Source organism: Bubalus kerabau, chromosome 3, assembly GCF_029407905.1.
Source record: "Bubalus kerabau isolate K-KA32 ecotype Philippines breed swamp buffalo chromosome 3, PCC_UOA_SB_1v2, whole genome shotgun sequence".
Classification (NCBI taxonomy): Eukaryota; Metazoa; Chordata; class Mammalia; order Artiodactyla; family Bovidae; genus Bubalus; species Bubalus kerabau.
This window is the reverse complement of record NC_073626.1, coordinates 25,852,938-25,879,777: the sequence shown is the minus strand read 5'-3', so window position 1 is coordinate 25,879,777 and position 26,840 is coordinate 25,852,938. Positions and strand designations below refer to the sequence as shown.

The window sequence follows — 26,840 nt, the reverse complement described above, 5'->3', positions numbered from 1 at the left end:
GCCCAGAAACATAACCCTGCATTTTCTCTAAGACCAGTATTATCTACTTCAGTGTTTTAAGCAACTTTATACAACATGTGTGTGTTCAACCAGCCAGTCATGTCCTACATGTTCTTCGTGGCCCCATAGGCTATAGCCCACAAGGCTCCTCTGTCCATGGGATTCTCCAGGCAAAAATACTGGAGTGGGTTGCCATTTCCTTCCCCAGGTGATCTTCCGGACCCAGAGATAGAATCCGCATCTCCTGCATTGGCAGGCAGATTCTTTACCACTAGCACCAGCTGGTTATACAACACAGATATCACAAAAACAAGAATTGACTATATCATTATTGATAGCAGCCACAGATCTTATTAAAGCTAGCATAGCAAATAATAAAAGCCTAAACAATGTCAAAAGGGATTAAGAACACTTTTTAAAGGTGGTCATTTTATCTAATAGGAATTTCCAGGTGACTCAGTGGTAAAGAATTTGCCTGCCAGTGCAAAGACTCCAGTATGATCCTTGGGTAGGGAAGATCCTCTGGAGGAGGAAGTGTTAGCCTGCTCCAGTATTCTTGCCCACAAAGTCCCACGGATAGAGGAGCCTGGCAGGCTACAGTTCATGAGGTTGCAAAAAGTCAGACATGACTGAGCAACTGAGCACAGCACACACATATTTTATCTAACATTTCTAAATTTTTCTCAGTTCAGTAAATTCTCCGTTTCACTCCTCTTTTCATTTTTGTAGACAATTCTCTGAGAAATATGAGCTCTTAGACAGTGTGTGTGTGTATGTGCATCTTTGCATGGAAAATATTTGTGTGTGTGTTTTTACCTGAAAACTAATGGGTTTACTTTTAAATTTTAAAATTGTAATATTTGATTTTTTTGTGTTTCTTTCCCAAAATATTTTCACTAATCCTTTCATTTTATTTTTCAGAAAGACCACAGAAAATATTCGGTAAATTTTCTGACAACTCAGTATTCCCAAATCCTTTTATAATTATTCCTTTCTTGGTGTCTTTGAGATTATCTATCTTTTATCTATATGTCATCCATTGGCTCACTCTTCTCCTGGGTGTCTACACTTCCCTCCTCAAGTTTTTGGTTACCTCTCCTCTATTAACTTGTCTCCATTTCTTGTCCCTTCCTTCCATTCGTGCTCACTTCTTTCATTCCACACCATTTCTTCTCTATAAATACTGGCCCTTTTTTTGTACCCAGAGACCTTCCACAGTTTCATTGAGAAGTCATGAGACAAATGGCATATGATTTTTATTCTATCTATTTTTCTGGAATACATTCAAACTTTGGACCTCTGTCATGTGCTCCAAATATTAGGGCTCATTTCTTTGCAATAGACACTTTTCAAAGTTTATTACTTATGAGACAATAAACATGTGATTAAATATCCCCAATTGTTCTATCAAAAATGTGTAAATTCTGATTTTATTTAATGGCCATTTGTAAGCATGAAGCTGTCTTCCACTGCAATCAATCTTTTTACCCAAATGTTCACAAGTATACAGATATTTTACACAATTCTTACTCACATTTTTTCTACCAACTATAGTCATTCTCCTTATATTTTTGCATTTTTTTGGCATAGAAGTTAACTATACCATATAAAATTCTTTTATGGATGTAGAAGCAATTTATATTTTTAATACATTTCTTGATAATATAGACCTATTACTTAAAAAGCTATTATCCTAGAATACTTCTGTAAGGTTATTGCCCTCATTAATTTTAAAATTGCTTTTATGTTTCCAGGTTGAATGGAATTTAGGAATATACTTCTTTCATGTATGTGGCAGGCTTCATATAACTACTGCTACAGATACAGTTTTGGTCAGATGAATGTTTATATTATATGCTGCCTCATCACTTTTTAAGTATCTGTCTTGTATGTGAACATGCTTGCACTTTATTCTGAAAAAGAAGGTCTGTTGAAAGAATAATGATTGATTATATGTGTGTGTGTATATATCCCAGAGGAAGTCATGTCTACTTTCTCTCAAGGTGTCACCGCCTATCTTAACTGCTTTGCACAGTGGGTGAAAGTTGTACAGCAACGCTGTCTGTGATTGGTTTGATGGCTTTAGGAAACTTGTGGTTCCAATTCCCAGAAATATTAGTGAGCTTAAACTACAGAGTAAACTCAATGCTTCTAAAAATTTTATACTCATCTCTTCCTGATATTGTACTTTCATTTTGAATGTTAATTCTTTCTTATTTTTATTTTTCAGACAAGAAAGAACAGGGAAAAGGCAAGTTCCAATGATGTATTATTATTTCATATATACACATATATCTGTTTCACTGAATAGGTCTGGATACTATGATCAACTTCCCAGAAATTCCTGTTCCCATTTCCAAGATTGTGATTTCTCTAAACAATTTCTCACTAAAAGAATGTAAAGTGTCTTGGAAAAAAATAGCCATTTCCAGATCAGGTAGAAAATGTCAAACTTACTTGGAATATCTTGTTAAATGAACAGCAAGGAAGCTGCATTAGGCTTCTGGGGTCCTTTGAAGAGGACACAGGTTTCAACTTAAATAAGATCCCACTTCACAATGATTTTAGAGATTGAGCATCAAAGAAATACTGACTGGAAAATCTTAAACTCATCAAGTATGTTAAATATCTACATGTTGCTGATAATACACAGTTACATTGGTTAAGGTAGCAGGATATTAGGAAATTTAGTCCTTATTCTGTGTGTATGTGTTATTCACTTAGTCATGTCTGACTCTTTGCGACCCCATGGACTGTAGCCCACTAGGTTCCTCTGTCCATGGAATTCTCCAGGCAAGAATATGGAGTGGGTTGCCATTTACTTCACCAGGGGATCTTCCTGACCCAGAGATTGAACCTGGGCCTCCTGCATTAAAATATATGTCTGTATTTTTAAACTTTCTGATATTAAACTTTATTCAAGATAACTTGAGGCCATCTGATTTGGAACTGCCATCACTGCCACTTAATATTTCAATTTCCTTCCTTTCATGTAACAAGGCTATATATGTCCATGGGTTGGGGCTTTTCAGGAGACACTACTGGTAAAGAATTCACCTGCCAGTTCAGGAGATACAAGAGACTCTGGTTTGATCCCTGGGCCAGGAAGATCCCCTGGAGAAGGAAATGGCAAAACCACTCCAGTATTCTTGCCTGGGAAATTCTATGAACAAAGGAGCCTGGCAATCCCTGGGGTTGCAAAGTGTGGAACGAAACTGAGCACAGCACAACACAAGAACTTACCAAAGCTAACAAATCAAATAATAAAAGCCTCAGCTGAGTTCAGTTCAGTTCAGTCACTCAGTCGTGTCCGACTCTTTGCGACCCCATGAACTGCAGCACGCCAGGCCTCCCTGTCCATCGGTAAAAGCCTAAATAATGCCCCAAAATGTCAATAGCATATTTTAAGAGGTAACCACCACAACTAATATTTCTAAAAAGTTTTCTCTTTCAGTAATTTCACTCCATTTCTAGTTTGATTTTTTGTAAAATATTCTGTGGGCAGAGGTGGGATTTCCTCCTCTGTTGGTACTTATGTGTGAGGTAGTGTGTATGTGAGTAAGTGTGTGTGTGTGCTTTTGCATGTTAATAGGTTTAATTTGGGGCTTATATTTAGAATTTTCAATGCATTTAATTTTCTTCACATCTACTTCCCATGATATTTACATTTATCTTTGTATTTTATTTTTCAGAAGATCTTCCCCAAAAAATTGGTAAATTTTCTCTGACATTTCCCATAACCATATAAATGACTGCTTTTTTGGTGTCTTTAGAGTTCCATTTACCTATATGGTTTCCAGTGGCTCATTCTTCTGGATGTCTACATGTCCCATTCACTTATTTCTGCTCATGGTCTTCTCTCACATTATGTTCTCTTCATTTCTATTTCTATACTTTTCATTCATTCTCAATCCTTCTTTTTCATTCAATATCTGTACCTCCCTATAAACATTGATCTTGTGTTCTTCCAGAGACTTGTCATATTTATTACATTATTAAGTTGGAGAGATGAAAGAAATTAGGCTGATATTCACATGGTTTCTATTCTATATATATTTTATGGACACTGCCCACTAATTTAGGACTTCTGTTTTATATAAGAACTATGAGAGCCAATTAAGATGCAATTAATTACTCACCAAACTTTAACAAGAACCCTTATTAGCTAAATATAGTTTTACTCCCATTCATTGGTCAAATGTGAACTGGAGGCTTAGTCTTACATGGCCTGTGAATATGTTATTCAAGTGTTCTCAGGTATACAAATATTTTACATAATCTTTCCTATCTTTTTTCTTTTAAATCAAAATGAATTTTGCTTATACTTTTATTAACACAATTATGAATTCTGAAAATTTCAATTCCTTTTAAATGTTAAAAAGAAAAACTTTCATATATTAAGGAAAGTTCATTGATTAATCTCTCAATTGAGAATGGTATAGGTCAATGACACAAAGACTGGAATTTTTCCAAAAATTTTTATAATATAATACAAATATAATCATTTAAAGTTTAACATTCTCCATTTCTAATGGTATTTTTCAATTTTTTTGTCAGACTGAATAGATTTAAAATACATCTACTTGATAAACAGATTTGGTCAGAGGGATGCTTTTACTATTTTCTTCCTCATCTCTCTTAACAACCTGTCTTTGTGTTTTGTGTATTTGTACTCTGTTTTAAAATGAAAGAAGTGCCTCTAAAAGACCACGGATTGATATTGTTTATCCAACAAAGTTATATCAACTTCCTCTCATGATCAGTTTTCTGTTTAGCTCTTGTGCACCAAGCTCCATATGGAAGTAAAAGAATATTGCCTCTGATTGGTGAGGTGGCTTTGGAATCTTCTGATTCCAGTTCTTAGAATTATTGGTCAGTTTGAACTGTAGAGAAAATTATGGAAGTGTTTCAAATTTTTATCCTCTTCACTTACTGATATGTATCCTCATTTTGAATGTAGATTGATTGTTTTTCTTTTTATATAAGTGTAAACAGAAAAAAGACAAGTCCTAGTAATGTGTGCCTAGTCATGCTTTCATGTGTATTTTGCACCTGTCTTTAAGTATCAATGATCATCACCTTCTATTCCTGTATCTGTATATTTTGACATGATTTTGTCTCATTATTTTGAGTATGCCATTCCTCTTTTTAATTCACTTTCCTGTATTATTATTACTCTGAATTGTCCTGCATTTCAACACTTGTAGACAAATACTTTTGTCAAGTAAATTTTATTAATAATATGTCTTTGATGTTTCATCATTTTTAGAATGGCTAATGTATAGGTGTATCCCAAAATAATTCAAGAACCCCTTTCACTGTCATCTAACACAGCATTCATCTTCTATTAATGTGATTTAGATAAGATAAGCTTCATTCAAGTACATGCTAAAATAGAAACTTGCACAAAACAAATTCAATATTAATGGGTTCATGAAAATGTTATGAATAGAGACTCCTAGAAACCTAACACAGATCTCCTTCTGGAATAGTGTTTCACTATACTAGAACAGTGACTTTTGGTGACTATACATGACAAAGCTACTGCAATAACCAGAATGACTTATACATATATTTCATGGAAGTCAAAAAATGTATAAAGTTAACAATTGAATAATAAAAGCCTGCTGCTGCTGCTGCTAAGTCGCTTCAGTTGTGTCCGACTCTGTGCGACCCCATAGATGACAGCCCATCAGGCTCCCCCATCCCTGGGATTCTCCAGGCAAGAACACTGGAGTGGGTTGCCATTTTCTTCTCCAATGCATGAAAGTGAAAAGTGAAAGTGAAGTTGCTCAATTGTGTCCAACTCTAGTGACCCCATGGACTGCAGCCTACCAGGCTCCTCCGTCCATGGGATTTTCTAGGCATAAGTACTGGAGTGGGGTGCCATTGCCTTCTCCAATAAAAGCCTAAATAAGGCTAAAACCAGATCAATAGTATTTTTATAAGGTAAACAGCAGAACTAATGTGCCCCTGAATTTTTTTTTAATCTCAATTCACTAAATTCAGTCCTTTCCCCCCTTTAACATTTGAAATATATTTTCTGGACACAAGTGATCCTTCAACCACTGTTGGTTCACAAATGTGTGCAGGCACACATATGTGTGTGTTTATCTGTATTCTGATACATTTAACTTTCAGTTCAGTTCAGTTCTGGACTTCCCTTGTGGCTAAGCTGGTAAAGAATCCACGTACAGTGCAGGAGACCTGGGTTCAATCCCTGGTTTGGGAAGATCCTCTGGAGAAAAGAAAGGCTACCCACTCCAGTATTCTGGCCTGGAGATTTACATGGACTATGTCCATGGGGTTGCAAACAGTCGGACACAACTGAACAACTTTCACTTTCAGTTCAGTCTCTCAGTCGTGTCCGACTCTTTGCCACCCCATGGACTGCAGCACGCCAGGCTTCCCTATCCATCACCAACTCCCAGAGTTTACTCAAATTCATGTCCATCGAGTCAGTGATACCATCCAGCCATCTCATCCTCTGTCATCCCCTTCTTCTCCCACCTTCAATCTTTCCCAGCATCAGGGTATTGTCAAATGAGACAATTCTTCGCATCAGGTGGCCAAAGCATTGGAGTTTCAGCTTCAGCATCAGTCCTTCCAATGAATATTCAGGATTGATTTCCTTTAGGATTGACTGGTTGGATTTCCTTGCTGTCCAAGGAACTTTCAAAAGTCTTCTCCAACACCACAGTTCAAAAGCATCAATTCTTCAGCACTCAGTTTTCTTTATAGTCCAAATCTCAAATCATTATAGTCCAACTCTCACATTTAGTCCAATTCTCACATTTAATACATGGATATTTTTCAATAAATTTGAATTTTATTTGATTTTGTTTCCTATGTTATTTACATTGTTCTCTCCATTCTGTTTTTCAGAAGAACTTCAGAAAAAATTGGGTAAATTATCTCTGATAACTTTTTATTCCATTGTCCTTTTTAAATGACTGCTTTCTTGATATTTTTAACATTCCATGACTTTTTACAAAATGTGATCTATTGGTTCATTCTTCTTTTGTATGTCTACTGCTCCTTTTTCAGGGTTTGTGTTTGTTTATGGACTTCTCCTACATTAAATACTGTCCATTTCCATTTTCCCACTTTCTATCATTTCCTCATTCTTTTGTTTTTCTTCATTCCATACTGCCCCTTTCTAGAAACATTGGCTTCTCCTGTCTTCCACTGACTTGCCATAGATCCTTTATTAGTTTTGTGAGATAAGGGGATTGATTAGGCCAACAGATGTATGAGTTCCAGTCTGTACATACTGTTTTGAAAACATCCATTAACTTAGGGTCACTGCACATATTCCAAGTTCAAGAGGCCATTACTGTACAACTGATATTTTCCCAAGATAAAAGAAGATTCCAGATTTCATGAGTGAAGTTTCTTCCTGCATTATCCTGTCAAAGACTGTATAAATTCCACTGTCATTCACAGGTCACCTATGACCTTGGATCTCACTCTTTCACTGCCCTTGATTATATTACTCAAGTGTTCTCAGTCATACAAATATTTTACACAATTTTTTCTGGCTGTTTTCCCAACTATAATAAATGTTCTTATTCTTTTGCACTTTCGGTCACACAGTTATTAATTCTATGAACTGCAATACCTATTAAATGTTTGTAGAAGGATATTATATCAAGAAAATTTCATGTGTCTTCAATTCAAAATTCTTTGTGAATGACACAAAAAGCTATTTTCTTAACATGATTCTGAAAGATTTTTTCATAAAACATCAATATAATCACTAAAAGTTCAGCATCTTTCTTTTCCAAATTTTAAATTATATTTCTGTTTACAGGTTGAATATAGTTTGGGAACTTATATCTTTAACGCATGTAGCAGGTTTCATGTAATTACTACAACAGATGCAGTTTTGACTAATGAGTACATTTTCTATAGGCTTTTCATTACATTTTAAGTTCCTATGTCATATTTGTGTATGTTAATATGGTATTTTAGTCTGAAAAAGAGGAGATAGCCCAATGAAGGATGATTGACATTATTTATCCTAGAGGAAGTCTCATTTTTTTTCAGTCATGGTTTCATTTCTTAATTCCTTTTGCACTAAGGGTTTGTATGGAAAACAGCATTGCCTTTCATTGGTTAGATGGTCTTTCAAAAATTTTAGTTCCAATATTTTAGAAATAACAATCAATTTTTTTAAAGAAGTAAAGCTCATAGGATTTCAAATTATTCTACTCTTTTCTCTCTGATACTGTGTTTTCATTTTTAATGAATTGGTTTTTCTTTCTTCTATTTTTCAGATAAATATAAACAGGAAAATGGTAAATGCCTTTAATATATTTCACTTCATGCCTAGGCAATGTTTTCCTGCTTATTTTACCTTTGTCTTCAACTTCAATAATTATCTTCCTCAATGCCAATATACATATAGTTTTACATGTTCATGCTTTTTATTATTTTATTTTTTCAAATAAAATTAACTCTCTTCACCTGTAATTCAGATACAGTATTTGAAAGGTAATGCTTCTTCATCATTTCTTATGTATCTGTTTCATTATTACTGATTTTTCCTGTTACTGCAAACTCTGCATGTATTTTCTTTCTGCTGAGTAAATTTTAGTAACAATTTATCTGTAATATTTTGGTATTTTTTAAGGTTTCTGATCTGAACTTTATGTCTTTTGATTTATAACCGCCTTCACTGTCATTTAAAACCTTATTTCCATTTCTTTCATCTGACTATTTTTAAGATAAGTTGCATTTAGGTATGAGTTAAAATCAAAAGCATAAAATAAGATGATGCTTTAATTGGTTGAAAAAATTTTGTGAATAAAGGCATCCATAAACTTAACCCTGTAATTATAACTGACATATAATTAAGAGCAAAGAACTTATTAAGCACTAAGAACTTCTGTAAACATCCATATAATTTTAAAAGTGATCAAGAAAAATTGTATAATGATCAGAACAAAAATTCCAGCTTGTTTTCAATTCAGAAAATTCATTCATTTCCTCCTTCTCCATCTTTTGAAGAATATTCTTGGCACAAAAGGGAGCTTTCAGCCAAGTGTATGTGTGTCTATGTGTGTGTGTGCATGTGTGTTCACATGTGTGTGTGCATGCACGCATGTATTCATGCATATGCATGCGTTTACATAAGTCATTATAGGTTTAATATTAAACACATCCTTTCAATAAATGTGCATTTTATTCATATTTCTTTCTCCCAAAATTTACAGTGATCTTTCCTTTTTTTTTCAGAAGAACTTCAGAAAAAATCAGGTAAATTTTCTCTAACATCCACATCTTCCTAAAACACTTTTAAATAACTGCTTTCTTGATATCTTTCTATTCCATGCCTTTTTATAAACATGTCACCTTTTGGCTCACCCTGGATGTCTCCTGTTTCCACATGAATTTTGCATTATAAACTTTGTTCATACTAAGTGCTATTCATTTTGTTTCCCTACCTTCATTCTTCCTATTTCTTCTTTTTTAATTTCATACCTGATCTTCCCCCACATGCACTGGCCTCTTCTGTTTCTAGAAACTTGCAAAAGTTTCTCTATGAAATTTATGCAATGTAGGAGCTTAGGCTGATAGGCACATGGTTTCTACACTATATATGTATTTCTTGAAAATACCCAAAATTTGGACATCTATATTCTAAATCTGAAGGCCTATTACTATGAAATTGATACTTTTTCATACTTTAGGAGATGAGAGGAAGTCTCCAAACTTGCTGATTAAAGTTTCCTTCTATATTCTTCTTTCAACTACTGTGTGAATTCAGATATAATTCCTTGGTCAAAATTCATTCTTACACTACACTGAACATATTACCCCAGAGTTTCCTGGTATATATTATTTTACTTAAGTATTCTTAGATTTTTTAACTTTTCAACCACAAAAATTTTTCTTCACCTTTTTCATTTTTATTATCAGATCAACAAACTGTAATTCCTTTCAAATACTTATAGGAGGATTTTAATTTTAAGGAAAGTTCAAATATAACACATCTCTCAATTTTGAATTTTGTGTGTGAATCACATATGAAGCATGATTCCTGAGATATTTCCAAAAGATTTTTTAGTGAAACACTAATGTAATTATCATGTTTTATAACCTCTTTTTCTAAAGACATTCAAATATATTTTTGTTTTTAGAGGGAATTGAATTTAAGAATATGTCTCTTTAATGCACACACTAGTTTTCATATACTAAAAGATAACCTGAGGCACAATATCATTTTCAAGGGTTTACCTGAGTAAACATCAATTCAAATTGGCAGCACTAAACTGAAAGTGGTTAAGTGTGCTCTACCAAAAGAAACCAGGGGCAAGCTCTTTATAGAGAAAATAATGCAGAAGCAAAGCAATTATTTTACTGGTCATAGCTTAAACTGTTGCCTTATTTATGAAAGCTTATTTGACTGTGATTGGCTGTTGTTAAGTTCCATTTTCTTGGATTGAAGGGCATTGACTCTGGCTTCAGCTCGGTTTAGTCACTTAGTCGTGTCCGACTCTTTGTAACCCCATAAACTGCAGCACACAAGACTTCCCTGTCCATCACCAACCCCCAGAGCTTGCTCAAATTCATGTCCATTGAGTCAGTGATGCCATCCAACCATCTCATCATCTGTCATCCCCTTCTCCTCCTATATTCAATCTTGTCCAGCATCAGGGTCTTTTCTAATAAGTCACTTCTTCTCATCAGGTGGCCAAAATATTTGAGCTTCAGCTTCAGCATCAGTCCTTCCAATGAACATTCAGGGATGATTTCCTTTAGGTTTGACTGGTTGGATCTCCTTGCAGTCCAAGGGACTCTCAAGAGTCTTCTCCAACACCACAGTTCAAAAGCATCATTTCTTTGGTGCTCAGCTTTCTTTATGGTTCAACTCTCACATCCACACATGACTACTGGAAGAACCATAACTTTGACTAGACAGACTTTTGTAGGCAAAGTAATGTCTCTGCTTTTTAAGATGCTGTCTAGGTTGGTCATAGCTTTTCTTCCAAGAAGCATGTGTCCTTTAATTTCTTGGCTTCAGTTGCCATCTGCAGTGATTTTGGAGCCCAAGAAAATAAAGTCACTATTTCCCCATCTATTTGCCATGAAGTGATGGGACTGAATGCCATGATCTTTTTTTGAAAGCTGAGTTTTAAGCCAGATTTTTCACTTTCGTCTTTCACTTTCAACAAGAAGCTCTTTAGTTCCTCTTCAATTTGTGCCATAAGAGTAGTGTCATCTGCATATTTGAGGTTATTGATATTTCTCCCAGTAATCTTGATCCCAGCTTGTGCTTTATCCAGCCCAGCATTTTGCATGATGTACTCTGCATACAAGCTAAAGAGGCAGGGTGACAATATACAGGCTTGATGAACTCCTTTCCCAATTTGGAACCAGTCCATTGTTCCATTTCAGTTCTAACTGTTGCTTCTTGACCTGCATACAGATTTCTCAGGAGGCAGATAACATGGTCTGGTATTCCAATCTCTTGAAGAATTTTCCACAGTTTGTTGTGATCCACACAGCCAAAATCTTTGGCATAGTCAATGAAGCAGAAGTAGATGTTTTCTGGAACTCTCTTGCTTTTTCTATGATCCAGTGGATGATGGCAATTTGATATCTGGTTCCTCTGCCTTTTCTAAAACCAGCTTGAACATCTGGATATTCTTAGTTCACATATTGGTAAAGCCTCGCTTGAAAAATTTTGAGAATTACTTTGCTAGTGTGTGAGATGAGTGCAAATGTGGTAGTTTGAGCATTCTTTGGCATTGCCTTTCTTTGGGATTGGAATGAAAACACCTTTTCCAGTCCTGTGGCCACTGCTGAGTTTTCCAAATTTGCTGGCATATTGAGTGCAGCACTTTCACAGCATCATCTTTCAAGATTTGAAATAGCTCAGCTGCAATTCCATCACCTCCACTAGCTTTGTTCATAGTGATGCTTCCTAAGGCCCACTTGGCTTCACACTCCAGGATGTCTGGCTCTAGGTCAGTGATCACACCATCGTGGTTATCTAGGTCATTAAGATCTTTTTTGTATAATTCTGTGTATTCTTGCCACCTCTCCTTAATCTCTTCTGCTTCTGTTAGTTCCATACCTTTTCTAGCTTAGGTTTTGCTTATATAAGTTATCAAAATATTAAAGCCATTTCACTCTAATGGTCTGTGTTGAAATATTTAACACATATGACTACTGCTGCAGATAGTTTTGGATAGATGAGTGCTTTTACCATGCAATTCCCTATCATTTTTTGAGCGCCTGTCTAGTGTGATCTGCATATTTGCATTTCTTTCTTGTTCCTACATCTGGAACATTTACCTCTGCTGCTTCATCTTATCTGAAGTTCTGTTTGTGTTTTTCTGTATGTTAGAATTGGACATAACTGAGCAACAAACACACACACACTCAGAGGTTAGCTACATTCCTCGACCTTGGAGAAGTGACCCTCTGTAGGGGATGTCTTAGGTGTCCCAGTAGTGCACTCCCCTTGCACCACTCAAGGGTCAGGGATCAGCTGCTCCCAGGGTAAGGTCTGATCTGTTTGTTTGTTTGTTTTTATTATTTAATGGGAGAAAATTGCTTTACAAGGTTGTGTTGGTTTCTGCTATACAGCAAAGCTAATAAGCCATAACTATACATATATCACCTACCTCTTGAGCATCCGTCCCCTCCCCTCCCCCCATTTCATCCCTCTAGATCATCACAGAGTGCCAGGCTGGGCTCCCTGTGTTGCACAGCAACTTCTCACCAGCTATTTTACACATTTGTCGTTCAGTCACTCAGTTGTGTCCAACTCTTTGCAATTCCATGAATGGCAGACTTGTCAGGCTTCCCTGTCCTTCACTATCTCCCAGAGTTTGCTCAAACTTATGTCCATTGAGTCAGTGATGCATCCAACCATCTCATCTTCTGTTGCCCCCTTCTCCTCTGCCCTCAAATTTTCCCAGCATCAGGGTCCTTTCCCAGAGTCGGCTCTTCACATGGTAGTGTATATTGCAGGCTCAGTTCCACTGACTGTGGGATTGTGGTTTTCTTGCTTCTGACATCTGCTCCCTGGTAGATGAGTCTGGTCTAGAGGTTTGTGTAGGCTTTCTGGCAGGAGGAGCCAATGCCTGACCACTGATGAGTAGAGCTAGGTCCTGGCCCTCTGGTGGGTAGGGCCATGTCAAGGGGTGTGTCTAGAGGTGGCTGTGGGCTTAAGAAATCTTTGGACAGCCTGTCTGCTGATTGGTGGGGCTGTATTTCCCCCAGTTGGTTGTTTGGCCTGAAGCATCCCAGAACTGGCTCCTACCAACTGTTGGGTGGGGCCAGAACTTGGTGTTAATGACCTAAGCAAGATGTCAACCTCCAGTGAGAGTTCATGCACATGAATACTCCCCAATATATCCACCGCTGTGTCTATTCCCCAGAGTAAGCTACAGCTGTGCCCCCCTTATGTTCCCAGGAGAACTTCCAAGACCAGCAGGTAAGTCTGGCCCAGGCTCCTATGAAGTTACTGTGCCCTCAGTACTGGTACATTTGAGATTTTGTGTGCACCCTTTAAGAATGAAGCCTCTTGTCCCCCAGTCCTGTGGAGCCCCTGCAATTTAAGCCCCACTGGCCTTCAAAGTCAAGTAATTTGGGGGCTCCTCTTCCTGATACCAAACCCCCAGGCTGCAGAGACATGGGATTCAGAACTCTCACTCTTGTGGGAAAACCTGTGCAATACAACCATTCTCTAGTTTTGGGTCACCCACTCAGGGGATTTTGGACTCGATTATATCACAAGTGTGCCCCTCCTACCATCTCATTGTGATTTCTTCTTTGTGTTTTTAGTTATAGAAAATCTGTTTGGTAAGTCCCAATGCCTTTTATTGATGGTTGTTTAGAAGATAGTTGTGGTTTTGATGTGCTCATGAGAGGAGAGGAGTTCAAGGTTTTTCTACTCCACCATCTTGTAAGCAATCTTTCTGCATTTTTTTCTTAAAAAGGTGACAGTTCAGTTCAAGATGAATGATTGATATGATTTATCCCAACAAATCTTATGATATCTCCTCTTAGGTTTTGTTTCCTGTCTTAGTACCTTCTTTTATGTAAGCGATGGGGGTCATGTAAAACACTATTGCCTTTTATTGGCCTTTGAGATGGGCTTTGAACCCTGTAGTTTCAACTTGTCAGAGATAGGAGTCCTTTTGAAAACTATGGATGTGTTTCAAATTTTTGTCCTTTTCCTTCCTGACATAGTGACTTGCTTTTAAATGAATTGATTCTTTCTTTTTTTTATTTTCTGCTAAGTATGAACAATGAAAAGGTTAATCCCATTTATGTAGTTTACTCTGTTATCTAGTCATTATGTCACCTCTTGTTGTTCAGATGCTAAATCATGTCTGATTCCTTGTGACTTCATGGACTACAGCATGCCAGTCTCCCCTATCTTCCACTATCACCTTGAGTTTGCTCAAATCATGTGCATTGAGTTAACGATGCTATCTAACCATCTCATCCTCTGTCATCCCCTTCTCCTTTTGCCTCTAACCTTTCCCAGCATCAGGGTCTTTTCCAATGAGTCAGCTCTATGCATCACGTGACCAAAGTATTTGAGCTTCAGCTTCAGCATCAGTCCTTCCAATGAATATTCAGGGTTGATTTCCTTTAGGATTGACTGGTTTGATCTCCTTGTACTTATTTCTTCAATTATCAAAGAACATTTTCTGCAATTCCAATCTACATATGTGTTAAATGATTTTTTTTCTGATGATCCTGTGATTCCAACTGAAGTTTCACATCTTCATTTGTTATTCAGTTTTCACCATTATCGTTGGCATAATTTATCCTGCCATTCCAATCTATGTATACAGATCTTTTCTGTAAAATAAATTTTTATTAATAATATACTTTAGAAGTTTATGGTATTTTTTAGAAAACTTTTGTGCTACCTTTATCCAAGATAAGCTCAGGTAATATTATTAGAGCCTACTTCACCTGCCTTTTAATATTTTATTTCCCTTCCTTTCATTTCATTGTATAGAAATTATAAGATTTTCTTCACTGTAATTGTATAGCAATATCCTCATTTTTCCCATGAGGAAAATTGGGTTAGAAGGCATAAAAATTCAAGAAGGTTATAACTTGAGAGACATGAATGAGTATTAATAGATGGTTAAGTCTAGAGAATACAAGAATAATGGGGAAAGGAGGAAGCAGTGGAATTAATACCACCAAAGAGGTTTCTTCAAAAATGTAGGAAAAGCACGTATGTACTTTTATGTCATCGTTGTTGTTTAGTCTCTAAGTTGTGTCCAACTCTTTTGCAACCCCTCTTCTGTCCATAGATTTCTCCAGGGAAGAATACTGGATAGGGTTGCCATTTTCTTCTTCAGGGAGAGAATCTTCTGCAGCAGATTCTTTACTACTGAGCCACCAGGGAAGTCCTCTACTTTTATGTAAATATTATATAAAAGCTTAAAACTTATAACATGCAAGAATGTCCAAGATACTTTTTACAACACATGAATTCTAGACAAGAGCTCATCTCTTGAAATGTATATGTAAGCTTTTTAAAGGACTTTAATAAAACCTGAAAGTGAAGTGAAAGTGTTATTCATTCAGTCATGTCTCACTCTTTACGACCCCATGGACTATAAGCCCACCAGTCTTCTCTGTCCTTGGAATTCTCCAGGCAACAATACTGGAATGGGTAGCCATTCCCATCTCCAGGGAATCTTACCCACCCAGGGATCAAACCTGGGTCTCCTTCATTGCATGCAATTATTTATCATCTGAACCACCAGGGAAATCCCATAAAGCCTAGAGTCGCATTATAGGAATAAGATTAAAAAGAAACTGCTTAAAGAATGATCTTCTAACATTTTTCTCATGTAATATTAGCATTACTTTATCTCCATTAACTCATATTTTATTAAAAGTGCCTTCAAATACATGAATCTAAAATAAACATTAATTTATTTCATTAATTTTCTGCTTGCTTATAAAATATTTATGTGCTGATAAATGGTGTACTTATATGTAAGTTAATAGAAATGGAAGTTTCATTACAGTCCTAACTTCAATTCTTTGAACTTCTTCTGAGGTACATGATAAAATTGAGAGTGAGTTTATCAAATCTAATTTTAAAAGTTCTCTCAACTGACAACTCAATTAAATTTCATTGCACTATTATTCAATGTAAATAGAAACCATCAGACTTCAGGAAAGATGTCAGTTCAGTTCAGTCACTCAGTTGTGTCAGACCTTGTGACCACATGGACTGCAGCACGTCAAGCTTCCCTATCCATCACCAACTCCCACAGCTTGCTCAAACTCATGTCCATTGAGTCGGTGATGCCATCCAACCATCTCATCCTCTGTCATCTCCTTCTCCTCCCGCCTTCAATCTTACCCAGCATCAGGGTCTTTTCCAAACAGTCAGTTCTTCCCATCAGGTGGCCAAAGTATTGGAGTTTCAGCTTCAGCATCAGTCCTTCCAATGAATATTCAGTACTGATTTCCTTTAAGATGGACTGGTTGGATCTCCTTGCAGCCCAGGGGACTCTCAAGAGTTTTTTCCAGCACCACAGTTCAAAAGCATCAATTCTTCAGCCTCAGCTTTCTTTATAGTCCAACTCTCACATCCATACATGACTATTGGAAAAACCATAGCTTTGACTAGTCATACCTTTGATGGCAAATTAATGTCTCTGCTTTTTAATGTGCCAGCTAGGTTGGTCATAGCTTTTCTTCCAAGGAGCAAATAAGCAGATTTTAATTTCATGGCTGCAGTCACCAAAGATTGTACTCAAACATTATAGTCATTTGCTTTCTTAATGCCTATGACATCTTCTAAAAAGATATTCTCAGGACTTAGTGTTTGTTGACTACAATTCACAAATTGTTTCACTTAAAGACAACTGGTTTAATCTGATATAGAAAGACTTGCAAAATTCAAAATCAGTTTCAACATACTACTATGGAGATAACATTTGTTATGGAATTATTTTATTCCTTTATTAAATATGGATTTTGTCCAAATCTTCAATTCTGAATGTCCTTAATATTGTTCATAAAATATGTATGTATGGGATAAAATCCTCGCTAGCTTCTCTGCCCTAATCATTCTTCTTTATTTATTCAACTGGGGAAATTCACTTCCTTTCTCAGTTTTTGAAGATAGAACTATGCTTCCTTGGCTTTTTTTTTTTTTTTCCAGGAGTTTTTGTTTGTTTTTTTTCTAATCACATTCATCCTTCCAGTTTACTATGCAATGGAAATTTTCTATTCATTTTCATTTTCTATATTGGTTTCTCTTGATATTTACATGAGATTTCCATTTTATTTTTCAGAAGATCTTCAGAAAGAAATTGGTAACTTTTTTCTGACATTCTTTTTTACTAATATATTTCTTTGAAAAAAAGTTTCCTGTCATTTCCTGTCTCATTACCTCTTACTCACTCCTGTCTTGCCTTTTTCTTCTCGTGGATTTCAAATTACCCTATCTGTTTTCTTTTTAGCTTCCTGAACTCATTCCATGTTAAGTTCCCTTTTCATTCTCTCAGCTTTTGTTCACTTTCTTTCCTTTCTATGCTTTATTTTTAGGCTTCTTCTATTAATATATCCCAAGTGATTACTGGAATTTTATAGTAATTCACTTTACAGTAGGTGAGATAAAGGAGATTAAGCTAAGAATGATGACAGAAAGTTTCTTTTAATTTGGGTTCTTCAACATGTGCTCTGATATGGAGTGCCCATTGTTTTATGCATGATATTCTTCTTGTTTATATGGGAAAGTTAAAACTCCAAAGTTGCTGAGTGAGATGTTTCTTTTTTTTTTTTTTTTTTTTTTTGTATATTATGCTATATATATTGATGTCAAGTTAATTTTGAGACTTACTAGTCCATTTTTCTTGACTATATTCTCAAGTGATTTAAGATGTATAAATATTTTTTGCACGACTTTGCTGGATTTTTTTCCAACCATAATTATTGTTGTTCTTTTATTTTTATTTTTACCTTTTTAATCATTAATACTTCAAGGTCTTTATACATACTTTTTTTTCACTCAAATAAACTTCATGGTAAACCTAAAATCTAAAGTTATTTTCCAAGTTATTCCTATACTATTTTGGTATTATATCATAAGAATTATTAAACTCTCGTATCCCTACATATCAAATTATATTCTTCAAATTGTAGAAAGGTTTTTAGATGTAGTAGGCTTCAGAGATTTCTTTAGTTGCTTTTAAAATGGACATGGCAAAACCAATACAATATTGTAAAGTAATTAACCTCCAATTAAAATAAATAAATTTATATTTAAAAAAATAAAAAATAAAATGGATATTACTTTGTCAACTTTCAGACACTACTAGCATTGGCAAATGTATGTGCAGATGTATGACTTTTCTTGAATCTTTTTTATGATGTTAAGAAAACATTTTTTAAAATTAATTAGTTAACATTATATATGTGTATTTATACTTGTTTGTTTTCTCTCAGATAGGAGGAAGGCTCAGTTCAAATTAGGTGAGTAAAACTTATTTCCCAAGAACCTTTATTCTTCTAAATCTCGGATTCTTCCACTGTAGAAATTGAATAGGATTTAGAAATGCAACAAAAAATGCTTATAGTAGGCAAAAAGCATTTGAAATGTTATCTTCCTAAATTCTAGTAATTTCAATAAATTATTTTCAAAAGACAAACCATCAGTGATTCAGCATGTTTTTCCTTCTCTCCCCTTCCTTCCTTAATTTATTTCATGTCCTCTCCTTCCCACTTCTCCTTCATCCCTCCCACTTTTTATTGCTCTATGTTTCTATCTACCCTCCACCTGATCATTTTTATCATTGTGTTTTCTAAAAATGGAATATGAGAATATAAGATAAAAAAAGGAAGTCCAAAGAATGCAGAAGAAAATATATGACAAAGACAAGGAGAAATGAAAAAGACAATGAGAAAAAAATGGAAGAAAAAAAGTAAAGTTTCCTATTTTGGTTTTTGCAGGCTGGAGGGAGTCAACATTATACCCTGGTGAGTGACATGGATTCTGATAAAGACTGTCCTATTGCAAAATATATTTTAAATGAATACCTACTGTATGCAAAACAATACAAAAAAAACAAACAAAACTCCAAAATATGCATTCTATGAACTCAATAGATTACTCAGTATTTTAAAAAATAATAATGTATTTAAAATATTAAATTTAGCAATTTGACCATTATTATTTTCTTTTTTTGTTTGTTTTTTAATTTTATTTTATTTTTAAACTTTACAAAATTGTATTAGTTTTGCCAAATATCAAAATGAATCCGCCACAGGTATACATGTGTTCCCCATCCTGAACCCTCCTCCCTCCTCCCTCCCCATACCATCCCTCTGGGTCGTCCCAGAGTTCAGTTCAGTTCAGTCACTCACTCAGTTGTGTCCAACTCTTTGCGACCCCATGAATCACAGCACTCCAGGCCACCCTGTCCATCACCAACTCCCAGAGTGCACCCAAACCCATGTCCATCGAGTCGATGATGCCATCCAACCATCTCATCCTCTGTCTTCCCCTTCTCCTCCTGCTCCCAATCTTTCCCAGCATCAGGGTCTTTTCCAATTGGTCAGCTCTTCGTATTAGGTGGCCAAAGTATTGGAGCTTCATCTTCAACATCAGTCCTTCCAACGAACACCCAGGACTGATCTCCTTTAGAATGGACTGGTTGGATCTCCTTGCAGTTCAAGGGACTCTCAAGAGTCTTCTCCAACACCACAGTTCAAAAGCACCAATTTTCTGTGCTCAGCTTTCTTTATAGTCCAATTCTCACATCCACACATGACCACTAGAAAAACTGTAGCCTTGACTAGACAGACCTTTGTTGACAAAGTATTGTCTCTGCTTTTTAATATGCTGTCTAGGTTAGGTCGTAATTTTCCTTCCAAGGAGTAAGCGTCTTTTAATTTCATTGCTGCAATCACCATCTGCAGTGATTTTGGAGCCCAGAAAAATAAAGCCAGACACTTTTTCCACTGTTTCCCCATCTATCTGCCATGAAGTGATGGAACCAGATGCCATGATCTTAGTTTTCTGAATGTTGAGCTTTAAGCCAACTTTTTCACTCTCCTCTTTCACTTTCATCAAAAGGCTCTTTAGTTCCTCTTCACTTTCTACCAGGCATAGTTGGCTTACAATATTACATTAGTTTCAGGTGTACAACATAGTGACTTCAAAATTTTGTAGGCTATACTCCATTTAAATTATTATAAAAATTGGCTATATTTCCCATGAAAGAAAGAAAGAGAAGTCACTCAGTCGTGTCCGACTCTTTGTGACCCAGTGGACTGTAGCCTAGCAGGCTTCTCCGTCCATGGGATTCTCCAGGCAAGAGTACTGGAGTGGGTTGCCATTTCCTTCCCCAGGAGATCTTCCCAGCCCAGAGAAGCATATTCCCCGTGCTGTACAATATATCTTTTAGGTTTATTTATTTTATACATAGTAGTTTGTACCTCTGAAACCCTAATATTATTCCTCCCCCATTTCCTCTCTCCATTGATAATTATGTTTGCTCTCTATATCTGTAAGTCTGTTTCTGTTTTGTTACATTCACTATTTTATTTTTTAGATTCCACATATAAGTGATAACATACTCTATTTATCTTCCTCTGTCTGACTTATTTCATTAATAGTAATACCATCCAAGTCCATCCATATTGTTGCAAATGTCAAAATTTCATGTATGTGTATACACACACACACACACACACAGGAACAGTAATCAGTATGTGTGTGTATATATATATATATACACACACAAAGGAACAATATTTAGTCACTTGTAGTATATATATATACTAAATTCAGGTGTAGTATGAACAATGGGGTGCATGTACCTTTTCAAATTTGTGTTTTCATTTTCTCTGGTTATATACCCAGGTGTAGAATTGCTGGATCATATGGCAGTTCTATTTTTAGTGTTTTGAGGAGCCTTTATACTATTTTCCACCAGTTTACATCCATCAACCATTTACAAGGTTTCCTTTTCTCCACATCCTAGCCAACATTTATTACTTGTTTTATTATTTTTTAAATGACATCTCAAATCATGCTTTGAGGATAAGTAAAAAATCATCTCCTATAAAGTCTGAGGAAACCACAACAAAAAGAATTTATTTGGTCAGACATATCATAATCTCTATTTCTTTTCCAACATCTTAAATAGATTAGGGACACTTATCCTATGGGAATGCTGATTGAAGAAATCAATTCTTCAAGCCAGACATAATTTAACAGACTGTGAAGAGAGGTGCAAGTATATCAAAGAATATTTTCTTTGGTTATTATCATTTATAAATTAATCCTTGAGAATTTATACTCATAATCTGAGCAGATGGATGTATTTATCTATCAGATGGGGCTTCTCACATTCATATGTTCCTTGCAGATTGGAGGAAAGAAGAGTTCCAAGCTGGTGAGTATGATGGTCCAGGGGGGACCCTGCTCCTTGTGGGGTAAGAAAGGAAGATGGGTGAAGATGACTTGGATTTTCCCAGGGCCAGAGAATTTCTCACAGAATGGGGACCCTCTGGCCCAGGCCTACTGAGACTCTTTCCATAAACATGATGATCTAATTGTTTTTGCAGTAAATGTGATTCTTGATGAAGCCACTGCTCATCCCAGCCTCCTCCTGACTGAAGAGGGGAGAGGAGTAACCTTGCAAGAAATACAGCAAGATCTACCCAGCTCCACACAGAGATTTGTCTCCGTTCCCTGTGTGCTGGGTCAGCCACAAATCTGTTCAGGGAGATACTACTGGGAGGTGGAAGTTGGGGAACTGCATTCCTGGGACCTGGGAGTTTGTAGGGATAATGTATCAAGAAAGGGGACTTTCCAAATGTCCCCACAGAATGGTTTCTGGGCCATTAGGCTCTACCAGGAGGATTACTGGGCCCTTACCATCTCAGAAACTCATCTTACTCTAAGAGAAAAACCCCTTAGTGTGGGGATATTTCTGGATTATGAGGCTGGAGATGTATCTTTTTATAATATGACAGATGAATCCCACATTTTCACATTTTCCAAACAGACATTTTATGGTGTCCTAAGACCACTTTTCAGACTTTGGTTCCCTGACTCTGGCCCCTTGACCATTGTCCAGGTGGAGTAGAACACACTGATGTTGTAATTCATGTGCCTACAGCTCCCTGAGAAAGTATAACATTGGGCCCAAGTGATCATTATAATTCTCCCCACTGGCCACAAAATGATTTTTTCCCCCTCCTGCATATTGGTTCATTCTCAAGGTGAAGCTCTGTGAGACTGACTGATTGTCGCCTCTCATATCACTTCTTACTTCTTCCTTAATTATAAACTCCTATTATTACTCTGCCTGTGACAACCTAGTATAAAGATTAAATTTTCTAGACTACCAGCTGAATATCACTAAATGATGACCAGTGCATTATAGATTTATTTTTCTGTGTAATTTCTGGGATGTTTCTTTAAAGGAAAACTATGTGCTTTTCTCATTGTTTACTTTTTATGATGCCTGAATTAATCTATCATTAATGAAACATCTGTGACCATGTAGAGATCATGGATGGCAGACAAGATACAATGGCTTAGGTTTTTGATAACTTGTGAAACTATTCTATTACTCAGTTCCTAAATTATCTTCAGTGAGAAATAAACTGTTCTCTCTCTAAGCTTTTTATACTTTGGATTTTTGTCATTTATTATTGAATTTAATCCTAGTTTGTATACCCTCCCTTTAAGGATGGCAACAGATGACACCCACAGTTGAATATTTAAGTGAAATAGTAGGCATAAAGTCCTGTACTTGATTTCTTAGCAACTCCTACTCCTCCAGTGTATGAGTCAAGTTAGGATCTCCCAATTTCTCCTGACTCATCAGACCTTCCTGACTTCACTTCCTTCTCTTTCCTATTTAGATGCCAGGGTTAATAATTTTAGGTATTCTTTTACTAATAAGTGAAAATTCCTGATCTCATTGTCCTTTCACATCTGCTTGGAAAGAAATCCCAAAATGAATGAATCTATTATTCACTTCTCATACTGGAAGTTGAACATGCTATAAAAATCCATACAGATGAGTAGAGTGGTTACTCTATAAATGTGCAGTAACCTGTCACAACTTGGGCACTGGCACTGTTGATGGCACTCTTCTATCTGGCAATCTTCCCAAGTGTCTCCAGTCATTTACAGTCCCTTGCCTTTCCAGTCAATTTCATCAAAAATTCCACTTTTTAAAACTTCTAACTCTACTCCCACCTAATTCTCAGTATAATACTGTATTTCCATTTTGAAAAAACAGTAAAGATAATAACAAATGAATCAATCAGAGGGGAATTGTCTCATTGTTGTAATGACAAATATAGCGAAATTATCAAAATCTCCCAACTCTACATTACTCCTCACTGTTACATTAAAAGAAATATCCCTCCTCCTTTACAGGGAACACCAACTTATCTCTCCTCTCTACCCATCTTTCCACCTTATACTATCTTACATGGTACTAAGGTCCATCAATTATTCCTCTCAGTGTTCCGACTAGTTTTTCTACCATAAACTTAAAAATTTTAAATCTTGTCCATCTTAAAATCAAAACAATGCAATTTTCCATCAACTCTACATCTTCTTATTAACTCTTTTGACTCTCTTTCATAATCAAACTTCTCAAAACATTTATCTAAAGTCTCTGTTTATATTTCCCTCATTTTTATTTTCTTAGTATACTCTTTGATATGCAAATCCTCACCACCAATACCTCACTGTGTGACCTTATTTGGAAATAGGGTCATTGTAGATATAGTTAGTTAAGATGGCATAGAACGGATGCCTAAATCAACATAACTGGAGTCCTTATGAAAAGGGAAAATTTGGACATAAACATGCACATAAAGAACAGCTTGTGAAGGTTGGAGTTTTGCTGCCACAAGGCAAGGAAGGTCCAAGACTGCTGGCAAACCACCTGAAGTTTACAAAAAAGCTTGGAACCAACCTTTTCCTAGCACCTTCAGAGGAAGCATCACCATGTCAACATCTTGAACTCAGACTTATGGCCTCCGCAACTATATTAAAATAACTTCCAACATTTAAGCTACTCAGCTTGTGGTATTTTGTTGTGGTATAGTAGAAGGTGTAGCAAACAAATACAATTCTTTTTTTTTTTTTTCAGTGACAGCCTTTATTATTTTAAAGAAAGCATAGAAAAAGTGTGCATATTATTTTTTTTCTTTTTTTTAATTTTATTTTATTTTTTTAATTTTTAATTTTATTTTATTTTTAAACTTTACATAACTGTATTAGTTTTGCCAAATATCAAAATGAATCCGCCACAGGTATACATGTGTTCCCCATCCTGAACCCTCCTCCCTCCTCCCTCCCCATTCCATCCCTCTGGGTCATCCCAGTGCACCAGCCCCAATTTTTTGTTAGATAAAATATGCTCATTTGTTTTCTTTAATAAAAATAATCCAGAAGTAAACACTTTGTTATGGAAATTACAAAGGATTTCTACATTTACACAAATTTCATGCCATGGTTGAAAATCAACATAGAGAAAATGTACCTTAAATAAAGTAAGAATTCTGAAACTCTGATAAATCCATACAAGGTACTTAATTCTGTGATAATTCTGAGAAAAAGGTTTGTTGAGGTGTTATTTGCATACCATACATTCATTCAAGTGTTCATTCATTCCAAAAAATCATCTCAATAATTTTTAACATATTTACATAGTTCAGCAATCATCATTGATCCAATCGTAAAGGATTCCATCTCCCCAAAAGAGCTCTTGCTTTCGTTTTCAAATAATCTTTGTTCCCAGGCCCAGGGATCACTAATCTATTTTCTCTATACATAGATTTGCCTTTTCTGGATATACACAGTTGCAGTCATATAATATATGGTCTTTTATGTCTAGCTTCTTTCATTTAGCATAATATCTTAGACACACACTCTTTTGCATATTTCAGTGGTTTGTTCCTTTTTGATAGAATTTATCTTGGAGAAGGAAGTGGCAACCCACTCCAGTATTCTTGCCTAGAGAATCCTGTGGACAGAGGAGCCTGGTGGGCTGCTGTCCATGGGGTCGCACAGAGTCGGACACAACTGAAGTGACTTAGCATGCATGCATGCATTGGAGAAGGAAACAGCAACCCACTTCAGTATTCTTGCCTGGAGAATCCCAGGAATGGAGGAGCCTGGTTGGCTGCCTTCTATGGGGTCACACAGAGTCGGACACGACTGAAGTGACTTAGCAGCAGCAGCAGTAGCAACACTGTATGGATATACCACATTGTGTTTATTCATTCTTCAATTAAAAGGCATTAGAATGCTAACATTGTGAAATCTTATAAACAATGGCTATTAGATGAGTGAGGAGGCTGACTGTGAACCACTCTTTCAAAGAAACATTAGCTGTAAAAGGTAAAAAGAAATCAGTTCAGGTCAGCTCAGTAGCTCAGTCATGTCCAACTCTTTGTGATCCTGTGGACTGCAGCATGCCAGGCTTCTCTGTCCATCACCAATTCCTGGAGCTTGCTCAAACTCATGTCCATCAAGTCGGTGATGCCATCCAACCATCTCATCCTCTGTCATCCCTTTCTCCTCCTGCCTTCAATCTTTCCCAGCATCAGTCTTTTCCACATCAAGAACTGTCAGTTCTTCACATCAGGTGGCCAAAGTATTGGAGTTTCAGCTTCAGCATCACTCCTTCTAATGAATATTCAGGACTGATTTCCTTTAGGATTGACTGGTTTGATATCCCTGCAGTCCAAAGGACTCTCAAGAGTCTTCTCCACTGCCACAGTTCAAAAGCATCAATTCTTTGGCACTCAGCTTTCTTTGTGGTTCAACTCTCACATTGATACATGACTACTGGAAAAACCACAGCTTTGACTAAACAGACCTTTGTCAGCAAAGTACTATCTCTGCTTTTTAATATGTTGTCTAGGCTGGTCATAGCTCTTCTTCCAAGGAGCAAGCATCTTTTAATTATATGGCTGCAGGCACCCTCTGCTGTGAATTTGGAGCCCAAGAAAATAAAGTCTGTCACTGCTTCCATTGTTTCAACATTTATTTGCGATGAAGTGCTGGGACCAGATACCATGATCTTAGTTTTTTGAATGCTGAGTTTTAAGCCAGCTTCTTCACTCTCCTCTTTTATTTTCATCAGTAGGCTGCCATAATGGTGGTGTCATCTGCATATCTGAGGTTATTGCTATTTCTCTCTGCAATCTTGATTCCACCTTGTGCTTCATCCAGCCCAGCATTTTGCATGATGTACTCTGCATATAAGTTAAATAAGCAGGGCAACAATATATAGTCTTGATGAACTCCTCCCAATTTAACCAGTCCATTGTTCCATGTCTGGTTCTAATTGTTGCTTCTTGAGCTACATACAGATTTCTCAGGAGGCGGATAACGTGGTCTGGTATTCCAATCTCTTGAAGAATTTTACACAGTTTGTTAATGACTATTGGCATAGTCAATAAAGCAGAATTAGATGTTTTCTGGAACTCTCTTGCTTTTTCTATGATCCAATGGATGTTGGCAACTGGATCTATGGTTCCTCTGCCTTTTCTAAAACCAGTTTGAATATCTGGAAGTTCTTGGTTCACATAGTGTTGAAGCCTCACTTGGAGAATTTGAGCATTACTTTGCTAGCATGTGAGATAAGCACAATTGTATGGTAGTTTGAACATTCTTTGGCATTTCCTTTCTTTGAGATTGGAATGAAAACTGACCTTTTCCAGACCTGTGGCCACTGCTGAGTTTTCCAGATTTGCTGGCATGTTGAGTGCAGCACTTTCACAGCATCATCTTTTAAGATTTGAAATAGCTCAACTGGAATTCCATAACCTCCACTAGCTTT

The 26,840-nt window shown here is 36.3% G+C and overlaps 1 protein-coding gene across 1 annotated transcript; it reads left to right on the top strand.

The window, feature by feature from the left end:
• The first annotated feature begins 1,897 nt into the window (after nt 1–1,897).
• Nucleotides 1,898–22,595, top strand: LOC129647205 (butyrophilin subfamily 1 member A1-like). The gene is made up of 9 exons (XM_055574398.1): nt 1,898–1,925; nt 3,693–3,713; nt 8,280–8,300; nt 9,241–9,261; nt 17,307–17,327; nt 18,460–18,486; nt 18,964–18,990; nt 21,387–21,413; nt 21,586–22,595. Exons 1-9 carry the CDS (start codon nt 1,898–1,900, stop codon nt 22,107–22,109), a joined length of 717 nt encoding a protein of 238 aa, XP_055430373.1. The 3' UTR covers nt 22,110–22,595.
• The last annotated feature ends 4,245 nt before the right edge of the window (nt 22,596–26,840 follow it).